The sequence below is a fragment of the Serinus canaria genome, chromosome 4A (assembly GCF_022539315.1).
Source record: "Serinus canaria isolate serCan28SL12 chromosome 4A, serCan2020, whole genome shotgun sequence".
NCBI lineage: Eukaryota > Metazoa > Chordata > Aves > Passeriformes > Fringillidae > Serinus > Serinus canaria.
The window spans coordinates 3,429,556-3,456,754 of NC_066318.1; the positions used below are offsets into that span (position 1 = coordinate 3,429,556).

Sequence of the window (27,199 nt, forward strand, 5' to 3'; positions counted from 1 at the left end):
TCTGAGTGGACAAAGGTTGTATTAAAAACTGGTGTGAAAGGCCAAGAAGAATTATTTTTTAAGAAATAATGTGATTTTTAACATCAGTTCCTGGCAGGCTGGTCCCTGTGGAATTATTATGGTATCTTTAGCATCACAATTGATATGTTTAATAATTTTCATTGTGTGTTTTGGTCCCTTTGATGGCTGATGATTAAAGCAAGATTATAAGGTAGACTACATTTGCTTTTGAACACATGAAAAACACAACCTTCCCTTTCCAGATGCATTCATTTTAACTCTTTTTAGCATTCACTAAATCCGTGGTTATTTCTTTTTACTTTTGAAATGCACTTATTGTTCTATTTCAAGAATGAATCATATTCCATTGCTACCCCAAAATATAAAATAACAAAAAAAATGGTAAAAATTATTGCCTGTAATCTATTATTACAGGCAATCCAACCTGCCAAAACACAATTGCCGTTTAATAAGGTGGTTTTTTGAAAGAAGCCCTGTGAATGCTCCATGCAAAATGAAGTTGCCCACAAATTCAGTATTTAAAAAACAATGCTTCCTTTTAAGCTGCTGTAGTTTGGTGTAAAAGACAAAAAAATCCAATGGCACCTCTCTCCTTTTCTCTGTCAATCTTTGCAGTCTCCATGGGCATTCAGAGCACTCTGGTGTGGGCCCTGGATAATGTGATATTTGTGTTAGATATGGTCAAAGGGCAGCTCTTAGAGATGTTCTTTAGGAGGAGGAAAATCCTGGTGCTGCTTACAAGTATTTCAGCAGAGGATCTTTTGTTTTTAGTCCTGTGAATGCCATTGTTTCTGTTTTATGACAGAACAAAAATTTAGGGAGAAAGAAATAGGAGACTTATGTCCTTTTAATCATTGTGTAAAATTCCCTCCCTGGAAGCACATATGGAGAAAATTAAAAAGTGCCAACATCCTAAATGCTCAGTCCTAGTGACCAAAATCTTATTTATTTATTATGTATTATTATTTAATATGTATTATTAATTATTATGTATTATTTATTATGTATTATTATGTAAATCTTGTGTATTTATTATTGCAGTAGAGTAATTAGATGTAAATAAAGAATTGCAGGATATTTTGGTATTGTAAAAAAAAAAAGAAAGGGTGAAGGATCAGAGTCTTTGAAGAGCACTTGAATCTATTTGATTAGATGGACTTTTGATTTGGGGTGGTTTTTCTGAGAACATTCCAAGCAGTGGGAAGGCAAGGAGACAGAAAGCCTTGAACTGCTCTGTCTCCTGGCTCCAGCTCTGAGGATTAGAGAAGGACAAGGGCTCTCACCTGAACATCTGGCTCCACATCCAAATAATGCAGCTTTAAAAGTGTTTCCCAAAATTTCCTTTTCTGATCCATCCATTGAAGTTACAGTGAGCACAACACACTGCACAGGGCAGGAAACAGCAGAGAGCCCAGAGCTGAGCTCCCTCTGAGCTTCTGCTGCTGAGCCTTACTCTGGTGCCAAATAATTTCATGCTTTTGGCTGAACTTTTTACCTGCATGCACAGATGAAGGTGTGTACCCCCACACCTTGAAAGATACAGCAACTCTCTAAAGTTTCTTAGCTGGGGGAAACCAAAGTTGCAGCCTGCTCCAAATGTGTGCAGGGATGCATTGCTGCGTTACTGTGTGGGATTTGTACCTGCTTTATTCCCTCAAGGGATGCTAATGCTGAATGCTGACTGAACACATCACTGACACATCTTTTTCTCTCCCAAAAGCACACAAAAGAAGTGGGAAGGCCACAAACTCCTCTGAAAGAAACGACCCTGGAGCCCTGGACTCAGCCACAGGTAGGCTGGAACAACTTTTCTGATCACTGGTTTTCTGTAGTGGCAGTTTCTGTAAGTATTCATGAAAATGAGCTGCAAAAAAGTGTTGCAACAAGTTGCTCTGTGGTTTTTCTATCACATGTCAAAATGATTTGTTTTGGTTTTTGGCTGCCCAGACTATTGGTGGTCCCCTTTGAGTTAAGTTCTTTTCAAGGGAGAAATGCCAGCATTATCTTGCCTTCAACTTGTGCTTAAAAAACCAAAATTTTGCAGAACTTGACAAAACAAAACTACTTTGATGGTTTTATCGGTGTGTCAGTAAACTGTGAGCATCTGGTGCAGGAATGAAGTGGTGAATGTTTGTTATTTTGGGAGGGAGGTTTGAGAGATCAACCTTTGCTTCACGAGGATTTAACCAAGAATGAAGCAGAAATTATTCATGCAAAAAGCAATAAAGAAACATGGACATTAATATGCAGTCTTTCTTAACATGGAATGGGTTTGAATATTTTGGTGTTTGTAATTAGTTAAAAAAAATGTTTGTGAATGTTTGATGTGGAGGATTTCAGAGCCTTTTTTGCTGTTCATTCCCGTGTATCAGTGTGCTGCACATGGAGTGTGTGGCTTCAGAGGTGATGTGGGGGATCGAAAGAAGCAGTGAAATGTGAAATCCTGGAAGTTAGGTTTGTTCTAGAGGCCTCTGCTCCCAAAGCTTGTGGCAGATACAGTGCAGGAATTGAGCAGTGGAAATGAAAAAGCCCTCTCAGCTCTGTTCATGCCCGAGTGCATTTCCCTTTAGCAGGTGCAGTGCTGGCTGTGCAGGCTGCCACGGGCCAGCCCATGCAGCTGCTGAAACACAGGAGCTCTCAGCTGAGAAAGCCTTCCCTGCAGTCCCAGATATCTGCTGCTCATGTTGGTGCATGCAGGGAGGAGATTTCTGTCTGTAAATCTGCCAGCCCTGTGTTGCAGGGCAGCCCCTCAGCTGCTGCTCTCCAAGGCACAGGATTTCCCCTTTTCCCAGGGTGTGCTGTGCCCAGCCCCTGCACAGCCAAACCTCCCAAATCCTCCATCCGGGCAGCTGCTAATCACAGCAGTTAATCGATCTGAGTCTGCAATCAATAATGTTTATGTGCAGTCCTTGGGGGCTTGCTGTGCTCCTCAGCTGGCAGCAGGCATTAACTCTTGATGGGCAGGAGGTGTCTGGTCCCAGGGGATGGAGCACTGATGGGCTCCTCCTGCTCCTCTCCTACAGCCTTTCCTCGCCTGGAGCTCGGAGGTTTGGGCTCTTGGAGTGGATTTTGGCTTCTGAGTTGAGAGAGGAGCTGTTGAAGCAGCTTGATCCTGTGCTTGTCATTTAGTGGGGCACTGGTGTGTGACCGTGGGTGACACAGGTGAATTTTGCAGCCACTTTTCCCTGGTGGTTTGTGTGACTTGTTGCCAGCAGTCCTGCCAAGGGATATTTCTGTTGCACTCTCCCAGTGTTGATGGGAATCCTTGTTCTTGCTGGAACCACAACAGACCATCCCCATGCTGTTTGATTGCTGTTGAAATCTGCATTTGCCACAGCTTTAATTAATAACCACAAAGATTAAAATTCATAAAATATTTTTGTCGTTCCTATTTATTTTTTATTTTAAAAGACAGCTTCTTTGCATGTATTTGCTTTAGAAAACAGACTAATGCTAATATGCTTTTTTGTTTCTTGGAGAGAAGAAATGCAATCAACAAAATCAAAAACTGCTGGAACCATTATTGTAGCAGAAAATTAAATTAGTTGATAATTCTTTCATGGATGTAATTCTAGCCACTGCAAATCCCTCCTTAGGTATTTTGTATAAAGTGAGTAAAAATTCATGGCATGGATAAAAGCTTTGTCTATTTTATGAGCAACAGACAAATGATCCAAATGGTGCTCATAAAGCAAATGGTTCCCAACTCTAAAAAGAGGAGAAATGTATTTAAAAGCTGCTGGAATGAACCAATTCCTCTGTACACAAAGGTGTTACTTCCATGAGAGTTTTTTGAATCCCTCACAATACACACAAGGGAGAGACTCACTACTTGTGTCTATTTAATAACAACAATAAAAAGTCATTTTGTGTGCTTGGACTGCTGTGGGCTGAGTTCTGGCAGCAGAGAGGGGATGGAGCAGCCCAGAGCAGGGTTTGTGTGCAGGGCCAAAGGGCAGCGAGGCAGAAAGAGCCACATCTGGCCCTGCTAGCAGCAGGGCAATTTCACACAGAGCTTACAGGCTGGGGTAACAAGGATTTGGGATTGGGCTGCCATGGCTCCTACTTGCCTTATTGCTCAAGGTTGGGTCCTGGAAGCAGCCAGGTTTTGCTGGGAATTTTGAAACTGCTCTGCAATTAGACAGGAAAGAGCTGTGGTGCTTTGTCAGGCTCATTTCTCCTTCTGTGTGGCAGGGTTTTGTTCTTGGTTTTACAGTTGTGTTTTGAGGGGTTTTGGCTGTGGTTGATTAAGTTCACAGAGCAGTATGGCATTGACATTGGGGGAGTTCTTTTTTCATGGCCGTGCCTTTTAACTTGTAGTTTTCTGCATCTTTTTTCCTGTGAACTCAGTGAATGGGAACTGATGTTCCTGCCTGGAAAATAAAGTACGAGAGACTGGTTCCCATAAATCTGGGACAAGACCCTTGCAGATAAGGAACACGTGTGGGAGTAGTTGCCCAAATAGACTTGTCATTGGTTTACAAGCTTTATTTAAATGCTAACTACCATGTATTCCTGTGGTTGTGTTTTTTGCTGCTTTGCCTGATTAAACATTTAGCTGATAAACCCTGTCAAGGCTGTTCAGAGCTACTGCGGTTAAGATTATGTATTTATAGCCTCTAAATTTACAGCCCATTACAGACAGGACAATTTAAAATCAAAATAATCTCTGATTGTTTAGATTTCTGAGGTTGCTGGTGCTGAATTTTGTGTGGCAGTGGCATGGAAATAATATTGATCACCACGGTTCTGAATCAGAAACAAATTGTTTCTTCCAGGCTTTGGCAAGGTGGGATTGGTCTCAGGGAACAACTGACAGGGTGAGAGGAAATGGCCTGAAGGTTTTCCAAGGTTTAGATGTGGTAGCAAAAAGGAAAAACTTCTTCACTGAAAGCACTGGAATTAGGCAGCCCAGGGAGATGGTGAGGTCACCATGTCTTCTCCACCCTAAAACCCCCAGGGTTCTCTCATTCCTGGGCAGGTGAATCCAGAAAGAGACAACAGGGATTTACCATTTTCTTCTCCAAAAGGAACAATGCTTCAGTTCAAACTGCAGTAGTGGCAAACAGCGAGGTTTGCCAGCATGACAGGTACAACAAAACTCCCACTCTTCAGTTGCAGAATATTTCTGATTTAATTTCTTTTTGGTGACTCCTACAGCACTGCCTATTATATGTCTCTCTGAAATACTTCATACAAGTGGTTCCTGGAGGTGTTCAGTGGGATAAAACGTGAGAAGGTGATGATAGTGCTGGAGCTTTTTGTTTGTTTATTAATTGTGAGAACTCCAAGTGCTTTTAGTCACTGAAGATAATGGCTAAAAAGTCAGGATACAGCTGCATTAATCTTCCTGGCCCAAATGTAGCATAATTACTATAATGAACATGTTAATTTATCCCCTCTCCTCCTGCTCTTCCTCCCTCACTGCTCACTGTCAGTGGAACCTGAGACAATGATGGCCCTCAGAGCTCTCTGGGAGGGGTGAGTGTCTGAGGATGATGGTTTCAAATGAGTGATGTGGGTTCAAACAAACCACACCTCACACCAGCAAGGCTTTATTACCACCTGCTCTAAAGGTGGAGCATTCCACAGCACTGGGCACCTCAAGCAGGAGCAGCAAGACCCAGCCAAATCCAGCCATTTGTGTCTCAAAAAGAGGATTCTTCTGAATCTATAGTTTTAGTTTCTCTTTATTTGTGTGCAGAACACAGTCCTTTTTTTTTTTTTTTGAAGCAAAATTGCAAAATCTTTCTGGAAAGGCAGAACCACTCACTCAAATCTAACTACAAATGATAGAGTGTAGGGTTGTTTTGTTTTGGTTTATTTTTTTGCTCAATTTTAAAGAATCACTTTATAATCTTAGAACAGTGGATACAACATCACTAATCCAATATTTTATCAGTAAATACGTTTGATGATGGGAATTGCTACACTAATCTTATATCCCTCCATAGTATAGTTAAGAAATCCACAGGGGGTTTTACTAATCAGTTTTTGTGAAGTGAATCAAGTCATGTAATTCTGGTTGCCTCCAAATGCCCAGCAAGGCAGGCACAGCCATGTGCAGCCATTCTTGTTCTTTGCAGTGGTTTTGAGCCCTAATCTGCAGCCAGGCTTTCCCCTGAGCATTTCTGGACAGAAAAGTCTCCAAGCACCCTCTGACAGAGATGTCTTGTTAGGAGAGCTGGCAATTCACCTTGCTCCCCTCAGCTCCTGCTCACAGGCAAAAAGCTGCCAGTAATAAATATCATCCAACCACATTTGCTACTCTGCTTCTGATAAATCTGCCTGAAGGTACTTATTTAGGCACTCATTTTATTGACAAGTGAGATATATTGCAATATGGCCTGTGGTTTGATCTTGGCTTTAAAAATATTCAAAATTTAAATAGGTTGTTTGTTTTGTTTTTTTTTTTAATTATAAAAAGTGTTTTAAATTAAGAATAAACATTAGCAACTGCAGTTAAATATTTGAAGAGAAGCAATTAATAAGAATTCAGTGCATATTTTGTTCCCACAGTTCATGGGTATTGAATTATTGTTCATGGAGTCCTGGTGTGCTCTGTTTGCTTCAGTCACAGCTTGAGCCTTTAGGATTCAAAACCAGTCAAAGTCAGAATGAAAACAAAGCTTTTTTCCAGGTTTGGTGTCTTCAATAGAAACCAGCCACCCAAACAGATTTATGCAGTCTTTTCACACCCAGGTAAATTCACTATTTAGAATCTGTGTGCTCAAAATATTCCCATTTTTTTGGTGCGTTGGTAAATTCAAATATTCCTTGAATATATTCCTTATGTAATGGAGCTTCAATTGTAATCCTGAGTGCTAACACAAAAAATTTGGTAAAATTAAAAAACCCCACCCAGTAATATAAGACCAGATCAGAGTAGAAGATGTGGGGATTCTAAATGCAGTTTGAATTGCCCACATAAATTTCTGAACTGTTTTTGAGCACTCCAGTCTTAAAACCTGAGACTTGATCTCTTCAAATGGAGACCTCCCAAGCCTGAGGCCAGCTGGAAGCAGGGAGTTGTCTTTGTGTGATTTGAGTGTCTGCAGGAACAAAATAACATTTTATTGAGAAACTGGAGAGAAAAGAAAACACACTAATTATCCCTGACATCCTGAACAAATAATGCATCCAGAAATCAGGACACAGCTCTGGAAGGTGACTCTGAAAAGGCAGTTTATGGAGTGGAAAGGGGCATTAACAGATTCTTGTCTATTGATAGTTTCCCCTGGTTCCAGTTAATGTGGAGTAGAACACCACCAACTTGCCACATAGAAACCAGTATATCAGCCTTAGTAGGCCACTGGGAGTATTCAACTGTAAAATAAAAAAGGTAATTACAAGATGTTTGCAAATAAAATCTTAATTCTAATTAAATCAAGACTTACTCCGCAGCAGAGCAGGGTTGCTGAGGTTACCTGGCCAACAGGCAGAACTCTGTTTGTGTTACCCTGGCAGGATTTCAGGCAGACTTTAGTGTATATATACAATATTTTTTTCAAGATCCTGTTTTGCCATGGTGCATGGCAGTGGAGGTTGGTCTCTGTGTAGCTGAAAAGTCACTCAGAGAAAACAGGGACAAAAAGAAGCAGGCTCTCAGAGCTGTGAGCACTGAATTTGCTATTGATTTCAGCAGGGGAGACTATTGCCAAAGCAGAGTATAATTCCCATTTCATTTAAGTTTAGCTGTCTGTTTTCCAGACTGGGTTGTGATTCCATGATAAAAAACCTCTCAATTTGAGCCAATATAGAGTTCTCTCATGAGTTCATTAAAAGCAGGGAGGCCTCTCCAGGGACCTTCCATGCAGCTCAGTCCAGTGGGGCTCTGGGGCTGGATCTGCCGTGCTCAGCCCAGTCACACTGCTCCCTGTGCTCCCACAGCCCAAACATCCAACTGCTCAAGGGGAAATGAGCCTGTGGCAAAGGCTTCAGGTCCTCCTTGAGGCACTGAAATCCTTTCTGAGTCATTTGCCTTGTAGAATGTCTTTTACCTTTCTGTCCGCCCTGACAGCGATGCTGTCTGCCTAATTCCTTTGGCTCACACTGTTAAATCTTTTCTTTCCTCCTGCTTCTGACATGCCAGGGTTGCTGTTACAGGCTCAGACAGAGGTGCAAAGAGCAAAGGATTGGTAGGGGGAGCAGGGAGCTCAGCTGTGGAGCATCACCTGGGCCCCCAGCCCCGTGTAAACAGGGTAACCCCAAAGCACACAGGTGACCCCAAAAAGCTGTCAGTGCCTTGAGCTGTGTTACCCTGTTAACAGGGTAACCCCAAAGCACACAGGTGACCCCAAAAAGCTGTCAGTGCCTTGAGCTGTGTTACCCTGTTAACAGGGTAACCCCAAAGCACACAGGTGACCCCAAAAAGCTGTCAGTGCCTTGAGCTGTGTTACCCTGTTAACAGGGTAACCCCAAAGCACACAGGTAACCCCAAAAAGCTGTCAGTGCCTTGGGCTGTGTTACCCTGTAAACAGGGTAACCCCAAAGCACACAGGTGACCCCAAAAAGCTGTCAGTGCCTTGGGCTGTGTTACCCTGTAAACAGGGTAACCCCAAAGCACACAGGTGACCCCAAAAGCTGTCAGTGCCTTGGGCTGTGTTACCCTGTAAACAGGGTAACCCCAAAGCACACAGGTGACCCCAAAAAGCTGTCAGTGCCTTGGGCTGTGTTACCCTGTTAACAGGGTAACCCCAAAGCACACAGGTGACCCCAAAAAGCTGTCAGTGCCTTGGGCTGTGTTACCCTGTAAACAGGGTAACCCCAAAGCACAAAGCTGTCAGTGCCTTGAGCTGTGCTGCTCAGAGCAGCCAGGACATTTATCCTGCTCTTCCCCAGGCTGAGTTGGAGGAGATGGGCCCTCAGCAGTGGAACATGGTTTAAAAAGGGCAGGTAGGCAGCTACTCCTTCATCTTTGGGGGTGCACAAAGCCCTGTCAGAGTCAATCACATGGGCCTGCTTTCAGGAGATGCAGAGGAGCTCTGGGAGGGGCTCAGTTATCCATGGGGAAGCTCAGAAAGGCTTTTCCTTTTCCTTCACCCCCTTTTGGCCAGGGAGCAGAGACACCCCTGTTATTTAGGAGAGAGCTCCCAGTATCAAAACCATTAAGTGCCATTGGGCTGTAACTTAGTGCTGTGAGCTGTGCTCAGCTTGCATAAATCTTCAAATTGGGGACACAAAGGAGCTGGGATTGATGGAGGTGTCCCTTTCCCATGCCCACCTGGCTGTCACTGGCACTTAGCTGCAAGGGGAGGCAGGAGCTGTGCCCAGGAACAGACCCATCCTCTTCTCTGCTCCACCAGAGCAGGGATTTATGCATCTGGGAGGGAGAGGAGCAGCTTGAAAAGCCCTTGGAAAGCATGAACATCATAAAATCTCTCTGGTGTTGTGCTTTAAATCTTAAAAATGGTATTGGCTTCCGTGCAGATCTTAGCATGGAGAGTGTTTGAGGGAAAGCTTTGGAAGTTTTGGGGTTTTAACTCGTGGTTGATCTCCTGATGTTTTCTTTCCCACACCGTTTTTAGGAAGCTTGTAACCATCTTTTGCTGGTGCTGGTGTTTTTGTTTGGTTTGTTGGCTTTTTTTTTAAGTAAACTTTTCCAACGTTTAGTAAGAACATGGTGTGTTAATTCCTGATGAATTAGTGACACAAATTTTTCATTCTGGACAGCAAACAGAGCCATAAAGTCAATGTCACAAGGAGGCACAAAGTGCACTGTGAGCTCTTCCCCTGCAGAGGTTCCCTCCAGTTTGATTCTGTATCACTGAATATTTTACTACTGCTCACAAAGGATGGAGGCTGAAACCCAGTGCTGGGGGGCAGATTGTTCATAAATGCTGCTAAGGCTCCCAATGCACACCCAAACTCTCTCTCACACATCTTCAGTGCTGAAAAGAGATTTTGCCTGAATTTAGTCAGCTGAAACGTGGGATTTCACCAGTCCATTAAGTTATATGATTATTGTTCTGTGTCTTAGTGGGGATGGTGGCTCTGGGTTGCCAGGTTGCTCACCCTCTGAGGCAACTCCTCATCTGCAAAATCAGTTGTTTCTCTTGAAGGATATTTTATGGTCTGATTAACTTTTTGGCTGAAAATTGTTGCATATAAAGCAGATAGACTCCAACGTGGTGCCCCAGTGCCTCGAAGGCAATGTGTATTTTGGACTCATTCAATCCCAAATGAGATTAACACCACTGCTCTCTCCATCTGCCTTTGAGCAAGAATCCAATAAATAACGAGGGGAGATGATCAGAGTCAGCATCTGCAGTGGGTTTCGGCTCCTGCAAGGAGACAGGGGCACTCCCAGAGGGTGCAGGTGCTGCTGTGGCACTCAGGGTGCCCATGTCAGTCCTTCTAGGGTGCTTTAGACAGTAGAAAATGGGCATTTCTCACTCCTCAGGCCTCTGAGTTCACTGGGCAGCAGAGCTCCGTGGGGCTTCTTGCTAAGATTTCATTGGTTTTCTTCACCTAAAAGGGATTTCAAAACAGAGAAATGGTGAAGAACAAATTGTGCTGTGGGGACTTTTCCTGCTCTGACAGCTTTTGATTGCAGATGGAGATGCTGAGCTGGGAATGTCAGAATCCAGGCTGGCCCCAAGGCTTCCCTGCCTGTGTCCCCTGATCTGATCCAGGTGTCTGTGAGATGTGCAGGGACACGGGTGTGCCCTCTCACAGTTGGTTCAACAATTGAGATCTTCCTCCAGATCTCTTTGTTTTCCCCTTCATGCTGTCCCTTTCCACGTTTCTGCAGTTGTTGATTGTCAGGCCATAGGAGCCATTTCTGTCCCTGTCACTGTCCAGCAGCACAGGTTTGTGCCACAGTTGGAGGCAAATTCCAGGGAATCTCAAAGAGATGGTGGCCTGGACTCCTTTGGCACTGACATGGTATTTCCAGCCTCCATTCTGCCTGCTTGGAACTGAAGGACACGGGTGAGCAGCAGAATCTATGTGCTGACTCAAAATACACTGAAAACAGATTTGTATAATTCAGTATTTGTCTTTTCTTAGGAAAGGAAATGTTTTTGGTTGGCAGCTAACTCCACCTTGAAGAAGGAAGGGAGTTTTTCAGGGTGTATCATCCTTTCCATGGATGAACTTCTTCATTTGGAGGGTTCCTTCTTCCATGCTGCCATGAATGCAAACTGGTTTTTGCTGGAATTTTACAAACTGGTTCTAATTGAGTTGTTAATGAAGCTAAATCAGGGAAAATGCCATTAGAAAAGGATGCCAGGCTCCAGACAGGAGGTGTTGGTGCTGCAGATCAGCATCTGTAGTTTGGAAAATGATCAGCAGAACTTTCCATTTTGGCTTTGTTTTGAAAAGCCTTTTTGCCTTCCCCAAACCCACAATAATTGTTGTGCACGGTGCTGTTTTCTAGCTCTAACAGACACTGGAAGTTTCCCAGACTCAGAAAAGAATTAATGTTGCAAACAGTCTGACAGTGGTTGGTGTTTGCTGCAGAATTCATCATCCCTGAAAAGATGCATATTCTACTGCTTTGTTTGGAAATCCATAAATTTCCACAGTACTTTGTAATGCCCTGAATTTCACCATATATCTGCAGGACAGATGGTGTAAACTACCAACCCAGGCAGAAATTGCACTTTCTTTTATTTGTCATGCCCTCTCTTTGTGCTGCTGCCCTCCCTCAAGATTTTATTCTAAATTCCTCTTCACTCTTCAGCTAAGGCTCACATAAATACTCAGGTTGTCAGCATTTTGTGAACTTCCCCTGCCAGGGTGCCCAGAGTCAGTCACTGCCATGGACAAGAGGAGCTCTTGTGCTTCTTTTAAGTTAAAGGCTTTCAGGGCAATGTCCTAATCTGAAGTGCTATTACCAGATTTATTAATTACTTATTACCAAAGTATTTGCACTGTGGGGACATTTTTAGTGCTGGGTTAACTGGCAATATTTTATACTTCTATTTTCCTCTCTGAATTCCTATAGTTATTTCCTTATGAGAAAACCTGGTTTCTACAGTGATCTCTGTCATGTCCATGTTAAAATGTTCTCCTTCCCGAGTTTGATTTTAAGGATCATTTCACAGAATCAGTTGGGTTGAAGATCTCTGTGCTCAGCAAGTCCAAGATCCCTGAAATCTTTGCCATCCACACAGGGTTCTGATGTTTTCTCTGTGCAGATTTGGTTTCCCTGCTGAGCAGCCTCCCTGGGAGGGGTGCCTGGGGCACTCAGGTCTCAGGGAGAAAAAAGCTCTTGGCTCTTTTCAATCCCAATTGTTTTTTCTTTAACTGCTTCATACCTGTGCCTATCACCCAGATCTCTGCCTATTTAAGTAAAAGTGAGGATTCTTTATGATCTGTTTCATTCTCTCTATCTCAGGACTTACAAGTGTTGTGAGTTGGAAACATCTGAACTTTTTTTCTTTGGTGGGGAGAAGCAGTGAGAGAGGGAAGAGCTTTCTGGCTCTCTCTTTTCAGAGCACAGCTGAAACGCTCTGGGCTTGGCAGTTTTACAGCAACTTGATGATAAAATAAAAATAATCGTGCCATCACTATTTTATCTTCCTCCTTTCAGATGTGCTTCCTTCAGAATTGCTTCTTCCTTTCATATTTGTGGCACTGTGCTCAGCAGCGTGGCAGGCTGTTCACAAGCTCTGCCAAGCTGAGGATTTGAGAGAAAGTAAACAACTCAGTTGGAAACAAGGATAGCAAGAGTTGTGGAGACTCTAAGAAGCAGAGATAGGCTGCTGTATTATACAAGAGTTCACTTAATGGAAAAATGCTGTTTTCCCCTTGGAAGGAATGAATCTCTCTTACTGGCCATTGTGAAATAAGCCAGCCGTGCCTGAACTCTGGGCAGGCAGCTCCTCTGTCCAGTGGTTTTGTAGCACCCATCCTGATCGAAAGGGGGAAAAAAAAGGACTTTTGGCCTTCAGTTAGAAGATAAAACAATATTTATAAGGCATAAAGGCACGTGCCAGAACCACCTAGAGAGAGCTGATAGAAGGAGCTGGGAAATTCCCAAGGGAGCTGCAGGAGGGGCAGTAATTGAAGGAGTCTTTTCCTTTGTGGAAGAAAATTTCTCCTCACATATTCCTCAAATATTAGTTTACTTGCAAGTGGTATTTATTCCATTGGCTACAGATCCATTAGTGATGCTTTACTCTGGCAGATTTCAGTTTCTGCAAACAGGAGTGATTTAACTCAGCAGCCTCTCAAGTCATTTGTGTATCACTCCTACCCTCACCAAACAGCAGCCAGATGAAAGACAGTTCTTAATTATCTTCCTAGAGAGGAGGTGGGGCTTAGCTATTAAGAAACATCTTAAAAACATTGTCTAGTGCTGTTTTCCTGAGGAATAAAGATGTTCCTTTTACAGCAACTTGATAAAATAAAAATAATTGTGATGCTGTTGGAGGATTTCCCTCCTCCTGCCTCTTCTGTGCTGCTCCCATGCAGGCTCTAACTCTCTGTTCCATGTCTCCAAATCTGAGAGATGAAGCTCAGATTAGACCCCAGAATTATTACTTTCTGTTTTTAAGTTCATCCTCAGGTTTGTGAGGCCCTGAGACCTCTCTATGAGTTTAAGGGACTGCAGGTAACTCATGCTGCATTTTTGCTGAATTAATTCAACCTTCATAGAAGCATCCTTCTGCTCTTCAGGGATAGATTTTCACTGAAAAACCTTAACAGACATTTCTACCATTGTCCCCAGTGATATCTCTTTGCTTTAGAAACCTCAGGATGTGTCTGACACTGTACATTGAACACAGTGCACATCACTTGCACTCAGATATCAGAGTTATTGGACAGCATGGCTTAAATAGGTGGCAGTTAATCTTACCAACATTTTGGACAGGAAAATTCCTGTTCCACTTTTGTATTGTCTTGAGAGGTGACATTCTTAAAGAGGGTGAACCAGGTAGATCTTAAACGTGTTTTAATGTCTACCAAACCACTTAGAAAGGTCCTTACTCAGATCTTCCTTCTCCAAATGAACCCAAGTCCCTTGGAGGGGAAGGTGGCAGGCAGGATGGGAAGGAGGGAGTGCAGAATGAGGAGCACAGAACAGCTTTTCTTGTGATGCTGTGGCAGAAACCTGTGTTGGTACCTGGCAACATGCAGAACAAAGGAACAGCAGAAGACAAAACAAAAAGGGCTGCAGAAAATAAATGCTTCTGAATTAGTCTGTTTAGCCATGATAGATGCCTTGTCAACCTGCTGCACCTAAAAGCTAAATACATGGGTTGGAGAGGGGAGAAAAAAAGCCAATTGAAGAAAATCAATCATTGGGGTGTAGGCTATTAAATGTTGACAAGTTGTAAAGGCTGGTTATACTGCTCCAAAACTTTGGGGGATAACAAAACACCTTTGAGTAAACTTAGACTCTTTAAATCAAAAATGAAAGTTCCTTGTTTTTCTTCGCGGTGTGGTATGTCAGGGGCCAGTATTCTCAGAGACTGTTACCCAGTGTGAAATGAGTGGTTTACTCAGTTCTTTCTATTTCTGACCTTGAGATCTGGATCATTATAGTCGATGCCCCTGACAGAACTGCAGAGTTCAGGACAGGTTGAGGTTCTGTAACAATAAAAATCTGGTTTTTTTGGTTTTTTTTTAGTTAAATAACGAGCAATAATGTTAAGGCAAAGTGGAAGTCAGGTAGCTGATTAATTTCATTCTGTAAGGAGCAGTTCACAGAAAGGCCACACAGCTTCCCCATATGTTTTTCTTCTTCAGCCAAAGAACTTGCCACACAATTGCCTGAAAATGCAAACTGAAGTCCTAAGGAGACAATGCTCCAGACTCCTTGGAATTGCTTTCTTGAAATAACAAAGCTTCCATTGATTTCTACTTCCCCAATGTGTTTTAGACTGCGAGGTTTAAATTGTTTAAATTTCTACAGAAAAGAGGGAGAGCACAGGGTTGTGTTAGCAGCGTGGAGACCCCAGGATTCAAGGGCCTGTTCCCTTTTATTGATCTGCCTGGGTTATTTGGGGCTTCTGCCTCTTCCCAAGGGCTGGGGGCTGGTGCTCAGCATGCACTGAGGGAGGGAGGAGGAGCTGGTGACCAAATTTAACTGTGACAGCCCCGTGTCCTGTTGTCACTGCCCAGGAGCTGCACTTAGCCCAGCCAATGCCAGAATAACCCCAGGGGGGCTGGGTGGTGAGCAGTCATCATCACTCCAGGCTCCACTCACTGGATCTGCCAGGGAGAGACAGGAACACCAAGAGCAAACCCTGGTGTGCCTAACCCTGGTGTCACTGGAGGACACGAAACCACACGAGTGCACACACAAGATAGAAAAGGGAACTTTATTTTCTGACTCCAACATTCATAGATTTCCAAAAGTAACCAAGGGTGACAGTGCCACCTCTCCAGTGACACTGGACAAACCAACAGCCCTTCAAATTTCTCCTCCTCCATAAAAGGATGCAGAACAATGAGTTATTTACAGAAAGTGTGGGATAAAGCTCGTTACAAGAACGTGAACATCAGAAGGCTCAGAAAATCTTAAAAAAATCAGGGTGACACCCTGACTGCTGGTGGATTTTTCAAAAAGATGGTTTCATCTCCCTTGCAATTTGTGTCCTCTGCTGTTGTTCCTCTGGGCTGGAGTGCTGGGGTGTGGTGGCCCATCTGAGCCTGTGGCACTCACTCTGGGGGCAGGACTGTGCCCAGCAAAGCAGCAGCTCTGCAGTCCCTTGGGGAATCTGCTCTGGGTCCCCTCTAAGGCTCTCCTGATCCCTGGGTCAGCTTTTCCAAGGCAAGGGCAGGTGGGTGTAAAAAGTCCTTGCTGAAATCACTCCTCCAGTATTCTTCTGGCAGGGTGTTTGCCTCAGAGTTAGCCACGCTTTCCTGACACAAAGGAGAAATTGCCTCCAAATAAAAGCCTGCTGGAAATGATCAATCTTCCATAGCAGCAGAGAGCAAAAAGTTATATTTGTGTTCTATGGCCTATTAGTGACTCCTAGGCATGGCTGCAGAGGAGCCAGGGCTCCTCTGTGCACTGGAAGGAGCTAAATATAAAACTGCTAATTAAGCCCAGACAAAATTAATTTTATGGTGTTTCCTACAGGTAACATGCCATGGCTGTGGCAGATTTTATGGAGAAATTAAGGGCAGATGGAGAAGTGGCACTGCTGGTGTGCATCTGGTTTTCCTTGGAAAGAAATAAAGCAGAATATTCAGTGGTGACCTTACCTGCATGGGGCAGAAGGGATTTTTAATGGTAGTTGTGGTTGTAAGGGTTTCCAATTTAATTGTAGTCGCTGGTGAAGTTAGCCAGGAGGTGCAGAAATGCTCCTTTTTTTTACCTGTCAGAGCCCATTCATCTCAGATCTTGTTAGTAAAGCTGTAGTTCAAAAGGCAATTTCAGAGCACCCATGGCAGCAGCAGGGCTGTGCTGGGCATTCAGACACCCCTCCCTGAAATGCTGGTGTGTGTCACCCTCAAGGATTTACAGTCCCTGTGCGTTGAATGGAACTCTAAAATTACTCCAAAACAAAGAATTTCTAAGCTTGTAATTGGATTTTGTGTTTGTTTGGTTTTCTTCTGTCAGTTGCCTACTTGATGAAATTTTGTTTTCTTATACTAATTGTTGTTCAAGAAGCTCAGATTAGATTTTCTTCTTCTAGTGACTTTGCAGATACAAAAGAGTAAGGACACTCAAAGCATTTCAGGCAGGCAAAGACAACTGGAACTCCAGAAATTCCTTAAGTTTGCCCACAATTTTTAGTCTACGTTCTTTAAATTCAGGGAACTGGAAAAGTTTAAGGACTTGTTTCACTGGTAAAATCTTTACTTTAAAATAGATCCTTGATGTCATGCATGAGATAAATCATAGCAGGGGTTGTTTTGACACTCTGGAGTGTTGTTATATTATGCACTGGTTTCCCAAGAGATCTTAAAATTTAACAAGCAGAGGCCAGTGTGAGTAATGAAATGAGGCAGCAGTGTAGCCATTTCAATTACACTTTTATTACCCAGCCATTCTTCCTACAGTGCTCCAGACTTTTTGCAATGCTTACCAGAGGATGAAGTGCTTCGTGGGGAGGAAGGGGAGCTCTGATTTTCTGACTAAGTGGGCACTGTGATCTCCACTGCCTGTGACAGCAGGGCTGGGGCTGCAGCAGTTTGGAGGGAAGGGATGCTCTGCTCAGCTGGAATGGCTGAGATGGCAATTATAATCAAAATTATAGTATTTGGTAATTATTAATATGGTTAGGAAGAGAGGTTTAGGTTCCTCTGGTTTGTTTTGATGATGATATTTCAAGTCAGTGATTATTTTTCCCTCCTTCCCCAGTAGGCCACTACAACAGCTCAGTATTGAATCATGTTCCTTTCCTTTTTTCACTGCTTATCTCACAGTTATCTGCTTGTACCATGAACTATTCCTGGCTGTTTATTTCCAACATAGGCTATCATCCAGAAAGGCTGTTAGATTTTTTGAGGAGTTCTAATGTAACTTGTTCTTTAGATTGTGAACATAAGTTCTCTTCTCATGCCCACAGACAGCAACAAGCATGTTATATGAAATACATGGCAGAAATAGGAATACATGGTGGAAATAGAAATACACAGCAGAACTACGTGGTTAAACATCTGAGAGTTTAAAGCATCTGTCTCATTTATTCCATTTTAGGCAGCAATTTGAAGGCATCATAAGGGATTCTATTAAAATGACTTTCCATTTAGGACTGCAATACCAGCACCAGGCACAGGAGCTCCTCTTGGGCTGCACAGCACATTAAACAGCTTTTGTTTCTGCAGTGAGTTTATCTTGTGCCCTCTGCCTGCTTTAGGGTGGGTACCCAAGGGTGGCATCTCCTGAGCCCTCAGCCAGTGGCCAGTCAGGTGGCACCAAGGGCTCTCTGGGCACATTTTGGACAGGGCAGGGTCACCCCTCTCCCCTCCCGGAGCTGCTGCAGCATCCTGCTGAGCTGGGGCAGATTTGGGTTATTAAATTCCCATCAGAACACACCAACCCTGACTCTAGTGCAGTGCTATTAGAAATCTCCCTCAATGTCGAAGATAATTGTTAATTTAGACCACTTGTGTCTTTCTGAGATTAGCAGGAAGGGAATGTATTTTTCCTCCTTTTACCAGCAGCCCTGTTAAACCCTTTCCTGAATGGAAAACGATTACAGGTCTCAACTGACAAGCTACAATTTTTTCAGTTCCTGAAATGTCATTTATAATAACAGCACTGACTAGCACAGCACACCTACAATATCTGTGTTGTGAGGGAACTCTGATTAGGATTTCAGCTGGGACCAAGGGGGGAGCTCTCTTTGCAGAAGGAGGCAGTCAGGCTGCTATTCATGTCCACAGCTACTCTGGCTAGCAACGGCTATTCACATTTCTTCTAAAAAAAAAAAAAAAATAGAAAAATTTGACAGTACAAATGCAAACTGATGGAATATTATTAAATTCTTCTGATTGGAAGTGGATGTGCAACATTTGCCCCTTACAGAAAATATTGCCAGGCTGTGGTGCAGTGAGAGCATATGAGGGGAAAAATTCAATTTTAGAAAATGCAAAGGAAAAAAATTTTTTTTTCCTCTATTTGCTATTTCTGCTTTGAGGAAAAAAAAAAAGTGTAAAAGGCTGACAGATCAAATGTTTGAGAGCTGAGATGTATTTTTCTCTTTTGGGCAGGCTTTTTGTTTTCCTCTTTTTAACTAGCACATGTTAAAAACTCCTAAATGTCTGTGGAGCTGACGGTGCAGGGGGAATAGTTCTGGTGCAGGGGCAGCACTCTAAAATTCAGGAAGCTGAGGAGCTGCATGCTCAGGTACCAGGCTCTAAAGCTCCCACAGAGCTCTCACCACAGCTGTGTCATGAAGTTTCTTCTGTGGCCCCTTCAGAGCCCAAAGCCAGGCACTGCAGAAGAGCCCTGCAGGGCTCAGGAGGGGCAGCTCCTCTTCTGCTCTCTCCTGGAACTGCCCAGACCTCAGCGAGTGTTGGCCACTCTTATTTTCCCTTGTGAGCTGCAATTTGCCATTTATTGTGCACCCCTTCTTTACTTTGCTTCCGAGCTTGGAAAGGAGCATTTTGTAGGACAAAAGTGAAGTGAATGTCTTGATGCAAAGAATTTCAATCAAAATTGCTTCTCAGCCATTTAGCCAGGCAGCCTGTTCAGTCTTGGATGGATGACACACTTCTCTGCTTCCTTTCACTTTTTTTTAATCATTCCCATAAAATACACCACTGCAGCATAAAGAATGTTCCATCTGACAATATGCATACGTATTTTCCAGGAATAAATTAGGACATTTCCCAATGCTGCAGCACATCACTGTTTAATATAGGCCAACAGATCAAAGGAACCACTGTAGTTTCCCTCCTGGGGCTGTTGGAGCCACTAGAAATGTGACCCTTTCTAATTTCTGCTGTATTATTTAGAAAGCCAGAGTTAATCTATTCAAGAAGTTATTGAATTTGGACTTCTTTCTAAGTTCATCTTTCTGGGGCATGGAAGAAGATGTCTCTGGTTATCAAGTGAATTTTGTGTTGCCACCTGCACCTCCCACAATTTGGACTGTGAACCAGCAGCCAGCAATAGCAGAGCCCAGCAGTAACTTCACAATTCTTGTCTTGAGCCCTCCAATGGGTCAGGAAGTTCTCACTTTGCTAAGAAATCTGAGAGAAGGATATGAAGGATAAATTTTTTACACATGGTATTAATCTCTGCAAAGCCCCTCTCTTGCTCTGATGAGTAAACTCTATTTTGGTGATTATATCTGTGGGATTTCCCTCACAATACAACATGAGTAAAACTCTGTGTGTGTGTAAGAGAAACAAGGAATGCTGTGTATGATTGGAAAAGTTTGATGGGATTATTTGCACCACTCTGAGAGACTCTTGTGTGAGGCATTCATTAAAACATTAAACACCAACAGCACGTATGAAAAATTTGGGAGCTTCCCTAGAATGTAATTGATTAAGATGTTGCATTAACTAAATATTAGTGCAGTAAAAGTCATCTCATCTCTGAATTATCAGAATCTTATTATGGCTTTACAACCTTTCTTAGCACTTGATGCTGTACTAGTTTATTGTGGAATTAGTGTTACAAGAATTGGGGGGAAAGAGGAACAGATGACTTTATTCTGTTATGGAGGTCAAAATGAAAACAATCCAAACCAAACTACCAAATTCCCTTTTGTTTTTAGCAGTACTCCAGCTAAAGAAAGTCAAAAGCTTCCTAGTATCCAGTAAATAGTTCTTAGATTAAGAAAGGGTGGTAAGGCTTCTTTCTTTTTTAAGTTTACAGTAAGAGAAATCTGTAACAGCCATGGTTCTCTGCTGAATCTTAACCCACAGGTCTGTTACCTCTGCTTTCTAATTGGGAGCTGTTAATAGCCAATTTCATGATGAGAATAGTAGTATTTATAAATACAAGAACATTTACTGGTTTTCAGGCAATACTGCTTATTTCTGTAGATGCCTGCCATGTCACAGCACTGCCAAGATTGATGCTCAGCCTTGGGCTCAGGCATTAACTGACCCAACCTCCTGATTGAGCAGTGCAATAGAACTCCTCAGCTCTCCATTCCCTCCCTGTCATGCACTGGAGATATTTATTATCCTCCCTAACACAATTTAGTGCACTTTGGCATATGCTCAGATAAATAACATCAAAGATTAGTGAGGTCTTTTATTTTCCCCCGGAGACTGGAATTCAGCATTGTGCAACTTCCCCAGCCTGGCTGTCCCCACCCACCTCCTGTTTAAAACTCTCGGGATGTCAGTTGAGGAATGTTTGCTTAAATCAGCACTAAAAAAAGCACCTGCAATCAGAGTTTCAGACATATTCAAGAGTGGCTGATCACAGAAATCACTTCTTTCTGCCAGTAAACACGGTGGAGTGGCTGCATGCTTGGGTTGTTAATGCATTCAGGGCTGGGTGGCAGATTTGCTGTTTCTGCCTTTCCTAGGCATGGTCTCACAAGTGTTTTGTGATTTAATGAAATCTCAAGGAGCTGAGGTAAAGCATCGAGTTCAGTGTAAACAAATCATTTATTACATAAACAAATGAGATCTAAATTACAGTGATTTTTCAGCTGATACAGATCAGTACAAGGTAAATAGTCATTTGCTTTGCACCATGTAGCTGCAAGAGCACAAATGCATTGAGGTGCTGAAGAGCAGAGGCTGCAGGGGGGGATGATGGAGACTTGTCCCTTCCTCTGCCCAGTTCCTGCCTGAGGACACAGCTCTGTGGCCCCAAGGAAATCCTTCTTCTCTTGCAGTCTCTCATGGGGGTGATGGCTGTGGAGCCCTCAAATTTTTCAAGAGCTGTTCAAGCCAAATGAGACAAAAGGAGCTCAGACTTTTTCTTCACTTGCATTTAATTTCTTTCCCTTGAGTAGTTTTTTGATCTGTGAAAAAATAATTGTTCTTTCATAGAATCTGATTAGTTGAGAAGGAAAAAAAAATAAATCTGGGTTCTGACCTTTCCTGACATTATTGCTACAGGGCTAAAGCAGCTCTAACTCAACTCTTGGGTTATGTTTTTTTGTTTGGTTGGTTTTTTTTTTTGGTTTTTTTTCCAACTGGATATTTTATAGACAAAAGAATTACTCATTTAATTGCAGTGAAGCTGGAACTCTGTTGGCCACTTTGAGTTGTCTTTGGGAAATAATCAGGCTTGGGAAATAGGTAGAGAAGTCAGAGGATGTGTCCAATGGCCCAAGACTGTCCATGCCCACAGACAGACACAATGCAGTTATAGGATCTCTGCATCACGTGATTTTAAAAGAATTATCCTTATAGCTCAGAAGGGAATCCTGTTCTTGAGGATGATTGCTGCATTTACTGGCAGGGATGCTAAGAACTTCCTTCCACCTTGGTGGCCAACAAGTCTGTGTCTGCAGGGCTGGATCAGGGCTAGCTGCTGTTATCAGGCAGGAAATGATTCCTGTTAGCCAGCTCAGCCTTCACTTGAACTGTCAGCACTGTTAACTTGTTGGTAATGACACTCATTTGCTCCAGCTTGATGGAGAAAATATTTTCCTGACCCAAAGAGAGCTCTCCCATGTGTCTGTAGCACAATGCTGTGCTATATTGTGAAATATTTTCTTTGTCTTGTGCTCTGCCTCAAATGATTAATAGTAAACCCAGTGGTGAATGTGAGGGAAAGCGTGGCAATTATAATTTCATTAATCACCTCATAATTGGGGTCCAGGGCTCAACTGTGGCTTTAGCTTCTCCATCCTAAGGAATTAAAGAGAAATTTCAATTAATCACCGTGTCCCAGCTGCTGACAAGGCCTGTTCTAACAATAGATCCCATCATTTCAAGATGCATCACAATTAGTGTGGGGAGGATCGGGGAGTTTGTCTGAGCCAGCCTCCAGTGCCGGGGGCTGCAGGAAGGAGCCTCGCTGTCCCACCATGCCTTAAAGTCAGGCTTCCCTGGGAATTTGGAAAGGTTTCAGGCTTTCAATGAACTTCTCCTGGCTTGTGGAGTCTGCTGCAAGCTGCAAGGTTGGGTTGCAGTCAGGTGTCCCTGGTGAGGTGGGGTTGCAGTCCTTGGGTGGTGCCACATCTGGAACGAAAGGTGTTGGAATTAAGGGCACAGTGTGTTCATTAACTTGTGCATGGGAAAACATCTGGTGGCAATTCCCTCAGCTGGCCTCAGCTTGTTGGGAGGGCTTGAGCAGATGTGTGGTGAAGTGGTAAATGAGGAGAGAGGGCTGTGCCTGGTTTTGTGTACCCAAGGAGCAGCTCTGTTGTGGAGTTTGGCTGTTTGTCTCTGTCCCCACACACGCTTAGGATGGTTCTGGCAGGCTGTGTCTCAAAAGATGAGTCTGGACTCCAGGGTTTTTCGGTTTTCAGAATTGTTTATTAAATCTTATCTGTAAAGTCCCATCTCTGCCCGACTGGGATCTGACCAGCTGGGCAGCCAAAGGCACTCTGACCACCCCCAAGGCGGGCACATCTTTTATAACAAAAACTACGGATATCAGATTTACCTTTTATCCCCAATACCTGTCACCCTCGTCACCGGATACACTCTCACCCCAGAGCAATCCCCAAGTGCCAACACCACAGCAGAAGATGGACCACAAGAAGAAAGAAGAGTCTTGTGACCTGCCTTGTTTCCTCCATCTTGTCTCCATAACGCCCCTGTACCCAAACCCCAAAATCTGTAATTTACCCTATAACTACGTTTTCCCTTCACCATTCACACCCGGGTAATTCCCACAGGTTCCGTCTCCTCATACACAGGTGGCACATCCCTAGATGGATCAAACTCAAGCCACCAAGTGCTTTTGGCAACATTCCAAGACCCCCGAGCCCCCCAAGGGTTTTCTCGGTTGCTCTGGACATCAGGAGTGATGTGCTGGGTTCCCACACTCTGTGACACTGTCACCAGCCCCTGTGTCCAGCCAGGCTGGAGACAGCAAATGCATCTTCAGCTGCTGCTCCAGGCCTCCAGCTGCTGGCAGCAGTGCTTGTGTACATCTTCCAGAGGAATTCTTCCTTCTCACTGCCTCTCTTATCTGTCCTAAGTACAGAAATAAATGAAGGCAACAATGTGTGTGAGCAACGTTGTGAAAATAAAGACTCCATGCATAGAGAAATAATGAATTTTCTATCTGTGGAGATAAGGCAGAGGTATCCATGTCTGAGATACTGAAATGATGTAACTAAGGCAACTGGAATAATAATTTGACATCAGAAGGAAGCTGGTATAAATGGGATTTCAGGGGGCTGTGTACATTTTCCAGAGGTTTAAATAAACTCTTTTCAGGAAAAGTGAAACTTGTCAGAAACATAAAAATCTGTTGTTGGAGTAAATCTCTACAAAAAATCTTTGGTTTTGAATGGAAGATTATAAGGGATCTTCTAAAAACAAAGACAGCATTTTAAAGGTTTTCATAATAAACCTTCTAAGCCACAAATTGTGTATGATTTTAGAGGTGGTTCCATGTTGAAATATTCACATTGTTAGCCCTTGGAAGAGCCTTCCCCATGAGCAGAAAATCTCAGCTAAGCTTTCTTCTGAAAGAAAGTTATCAAGCAAAATGGGCTGAAGTTGGGAGACAATGAAAAGTAAATTAATTTTGGACCTAAAGCTTTCTTACATATGTGGCAAATTTTGGTCGTCTTTGTTAAAGTTGATATCACTTTTTCACAGAGGAGGAAATAACCCCTGCACCCACTTTTAGCCTAGAAAACAATCACCTTCTTCATGTGGTACTGAGGTAGCACCTTTTGTCTTTGCTAGGGAAAGTGGTTTTTTCATCCTCAGTTTTTGTCTGAATGTGTTTTGATTCAATCCCAGTTTTTTAGAAATGAGCAGGCATACCCTGTTTTCTCTCAGTAAGGGCTTGTATTAAGTGGGTGCTTTACAGCAGTCTAATTCTCAGCACTGGGATTGTTTCAATGCATTTATACTCCCTTTTAATTTATTTGGGTATGTAAAGAATATGTAATATTGTAGGAAACTTACACAAACCTTAAAACAGACATCTTTGCTGATCACATTGAAGATCAGAGCATGGAAAGAAATGAAAAAAAAAAAAACCACAAACTTGTTTATTTGCTCTTTTTGTACCTGTTTCCTTTCTTCTCCTATTGTAATTTTCTTCCTGCTTTCTTTCACAGATATTTATATATTCTCTCTAAAGAGTCAAGCACTGTGATATTGCACCCTCAATAAGGACCCTGCAGCTCCACACACGTCAGAATTACTGCAGAATTAATTTCCTTGATGAGGGATGCAGTGAGTGCAATGCAATGTGTGTTTTTATTGGAGTGCATTTGAGACTGGCATTCTCAGGGCAGCCAATTTCCAGCACTCTTTGGGTCATCAAAAAGACTTTTTGTGCTTTCTTCCATGAGTACTATAAATAATGAAATTTTTGTGTTTGTCCCTTCCTTGTAGGGACTGAGAGCAGCAGCAGCAGTGATGTGGCAGGAATTGCCATTTGGGGTCCTGCTGGCAAATAAATATAGTGTAGCAAAAAGGTGTCATTACAATTCCTTGTTTGGCCCAGGTTGTGAATGGCTGTGATTCATTAGCACCAAATATCCTGCAGAACAAGCTGCTGCAGCCTGAAGTTGTACAAAAATGGAAAGGCAAGAAAAAAAAATTATTTTAAGACGAGGAAAGGGGTGGGGAGGTAAAGGAAGTCCCTCTAGCAGCAGGTGAGGATATTCATTTTCACTTGACATTGATAAAAATGAATATGCAGTAAAAATGAATCTGCAATAAAGGGAAGTTATGTAAAAATTCCTATAGAGATGAATATTAGGAATAGCCAATATTCATAAACCTTTGCATAGGATTCTTTTATGTTCTTTGTGATTGTTCTTTCACTGTGTCTTCCAGTCATAAGCTCCTCAGTTTAGGAAAAAGATGTGTTATACAATTTGTGACAGATTTATGGTAATCAAAAAATGGGTAAGTTTTACCTTTTTTTTTTTTTTTTTTTTTTTTTCTGGGAATATGTTGATATTAAAAATATGCCCTAAAAAGAGTTTTAGCTTGGTTCAGTAAAGGCAATTCTTCAAGTGTGGGGGGACAATTAGGATATGAAGATTTTCTTATGGATGATGTGAGGAATTTTTCTGCCCATTTACACCAACCCTCCAGGTCCCTAAAACTTCTTCATCAAAGGGCAGAAGGACAATAATGACTGGTTATGTGGTGGTTTTGTTTAGACAAGCAGGAGAATTCCTGCATCCCCCCCATCCCACACCTGGATTAACTTTGGATTCTGGACCTTTCTCTTTGTCTCAGCCTATTTAATTTGCTCTCTCAGTAAATTTTGTTGACACTTTTTACTTGCTGTAATTTAGGATTTCAAGTTCACCTTGAGCAGGGGCTGCATTCCAATGGAGGAAATCTTTTAATTTTTTAGTTTTAATTTTTGGTGGAAGGTGTATTTGCAAGCAGGTTCTGTGTCCCTGTGTGGAATATCAGCTCTGCAGCCTTGTGCATGCCATGTTTATTAGAAAGATTTTTGGCAAGAAATGTTTGCTTTCTCTTTATTTTATTTATTTTTTTTTTTTTTTTGCTGGTGCTTTTCTCTAACGTGGCAGTTGTCTTGTGCTTGCTAGGAGTTTTTTTGCAATATAGGTGCAATCTTTAGAGAATATATAACATTTCCAATAAAAGTAATTCTTATGTCAAGACGTGGCGATGTTACAGATTGTAAGTTCTGACTTTACTGCCAACCTCTGCCATCTTTTCCTTGCTGCTCTGTGCAATCCTCCATTGAGCAAAATATTGCCATTGTTATTCTTTAAATAGCATGGGGACATAATTTCAGTAAGAGAAGGGTAAAAATGTCTCAGTACCTCTTTCTTATTGTGTGACTTGTTCCACTCTGCCCTGGTTTTCACTCTGTACCTAAGGTGGCTTTGCCTGGTAAATGTAGCATCTTATTAGAATCTCATTAGCATTCTATTTATGATGTGTGCTGCAGTTCCAGCATCAGAGGGGAGCTCCCTTGCCCAATTAGTGTCACTGCTCACCTGAAGACTGTTACAGCACAGAGTGCTTTTATTTATTTGCTCGTAGCTGCCGTGGCAGCCCCAGCCCTGTGCTAGGTGTGGGAATCTCTGCAGGGCTGGAGTTTTCCTGGGGGTTTTACCTGACCTTCACCTTCCCCGTGCCCACTGCAGAGGTTCCCATGAGCTGAAGGTGATGGAGCCTGGGCAGCTCCTTTGCTCTCGAGATCCTTTTGCCATTCAGCTCCTGCAGGGACATCTGGGGGTCAAGGGAGGCTGTGTGGGGTGGCCCTGATCCTGACAGAGCAGCACAACTGAATTCTGTGAATTCTGTGCCTTAAAAATGACTCGCCATTGATTTGATAGTTTTTTTCTTTTTCATTGTTGTTTTTTTTTAATTTTTTTTAAATTTTTTACTGTAGAGACTGAGGAATATCCAGCCATTAACTGAGTTTCATAAAATATTAGCTTAACATAACCAGGGAAATGAAGCTGCCCTTACCCTTTCCCTTCACTGGAGGCTCCATCACAAAGTGCCCAGGACTGGGAGGATGAAGATGGACTTTCCTCTTCCTAAGCCCATGCCCAGAGCTGTAAACACGTGCTACAAGGGAGGGGGTTCCTTAGGCCAAGGTGAATGAATTCTGAGGAGCTGTTCCAAGCAGAGAGATCACTGCAGCCCCTGGTGCCTGGCTCCCAGCAGCTGGGCTGGTGGGGCACTTGTGATTGATCAGAGGTGGGACTCC

The 27,199-nt window shown here is 42.8% G+C and overlaps 1 protein-coding gene across 2 annotated transcripts in view; it reads left to right on the top strand.

The window, feature by feature from the left end:
- Positions 1-27,199, top strand: part of PCDH11X (protocadherin 11 X-linked) — a 426,671-nt gene that overhangs the window by 194,779 nt on the left and 204,693 nt on the right. For both annotated transcript variants that reach the window (XM_018914439.3, XM_018914440.3), the window contains one exon: positions 1,742-1,813. In XM_018914439.3, coding sequence (XP_018769984.1) covers positions 1,742-1,813 — 72 coding nt within the window. The remainder of the gene's footprint in view (positions 1-1,741; positions 1,814-27,199) is intronic.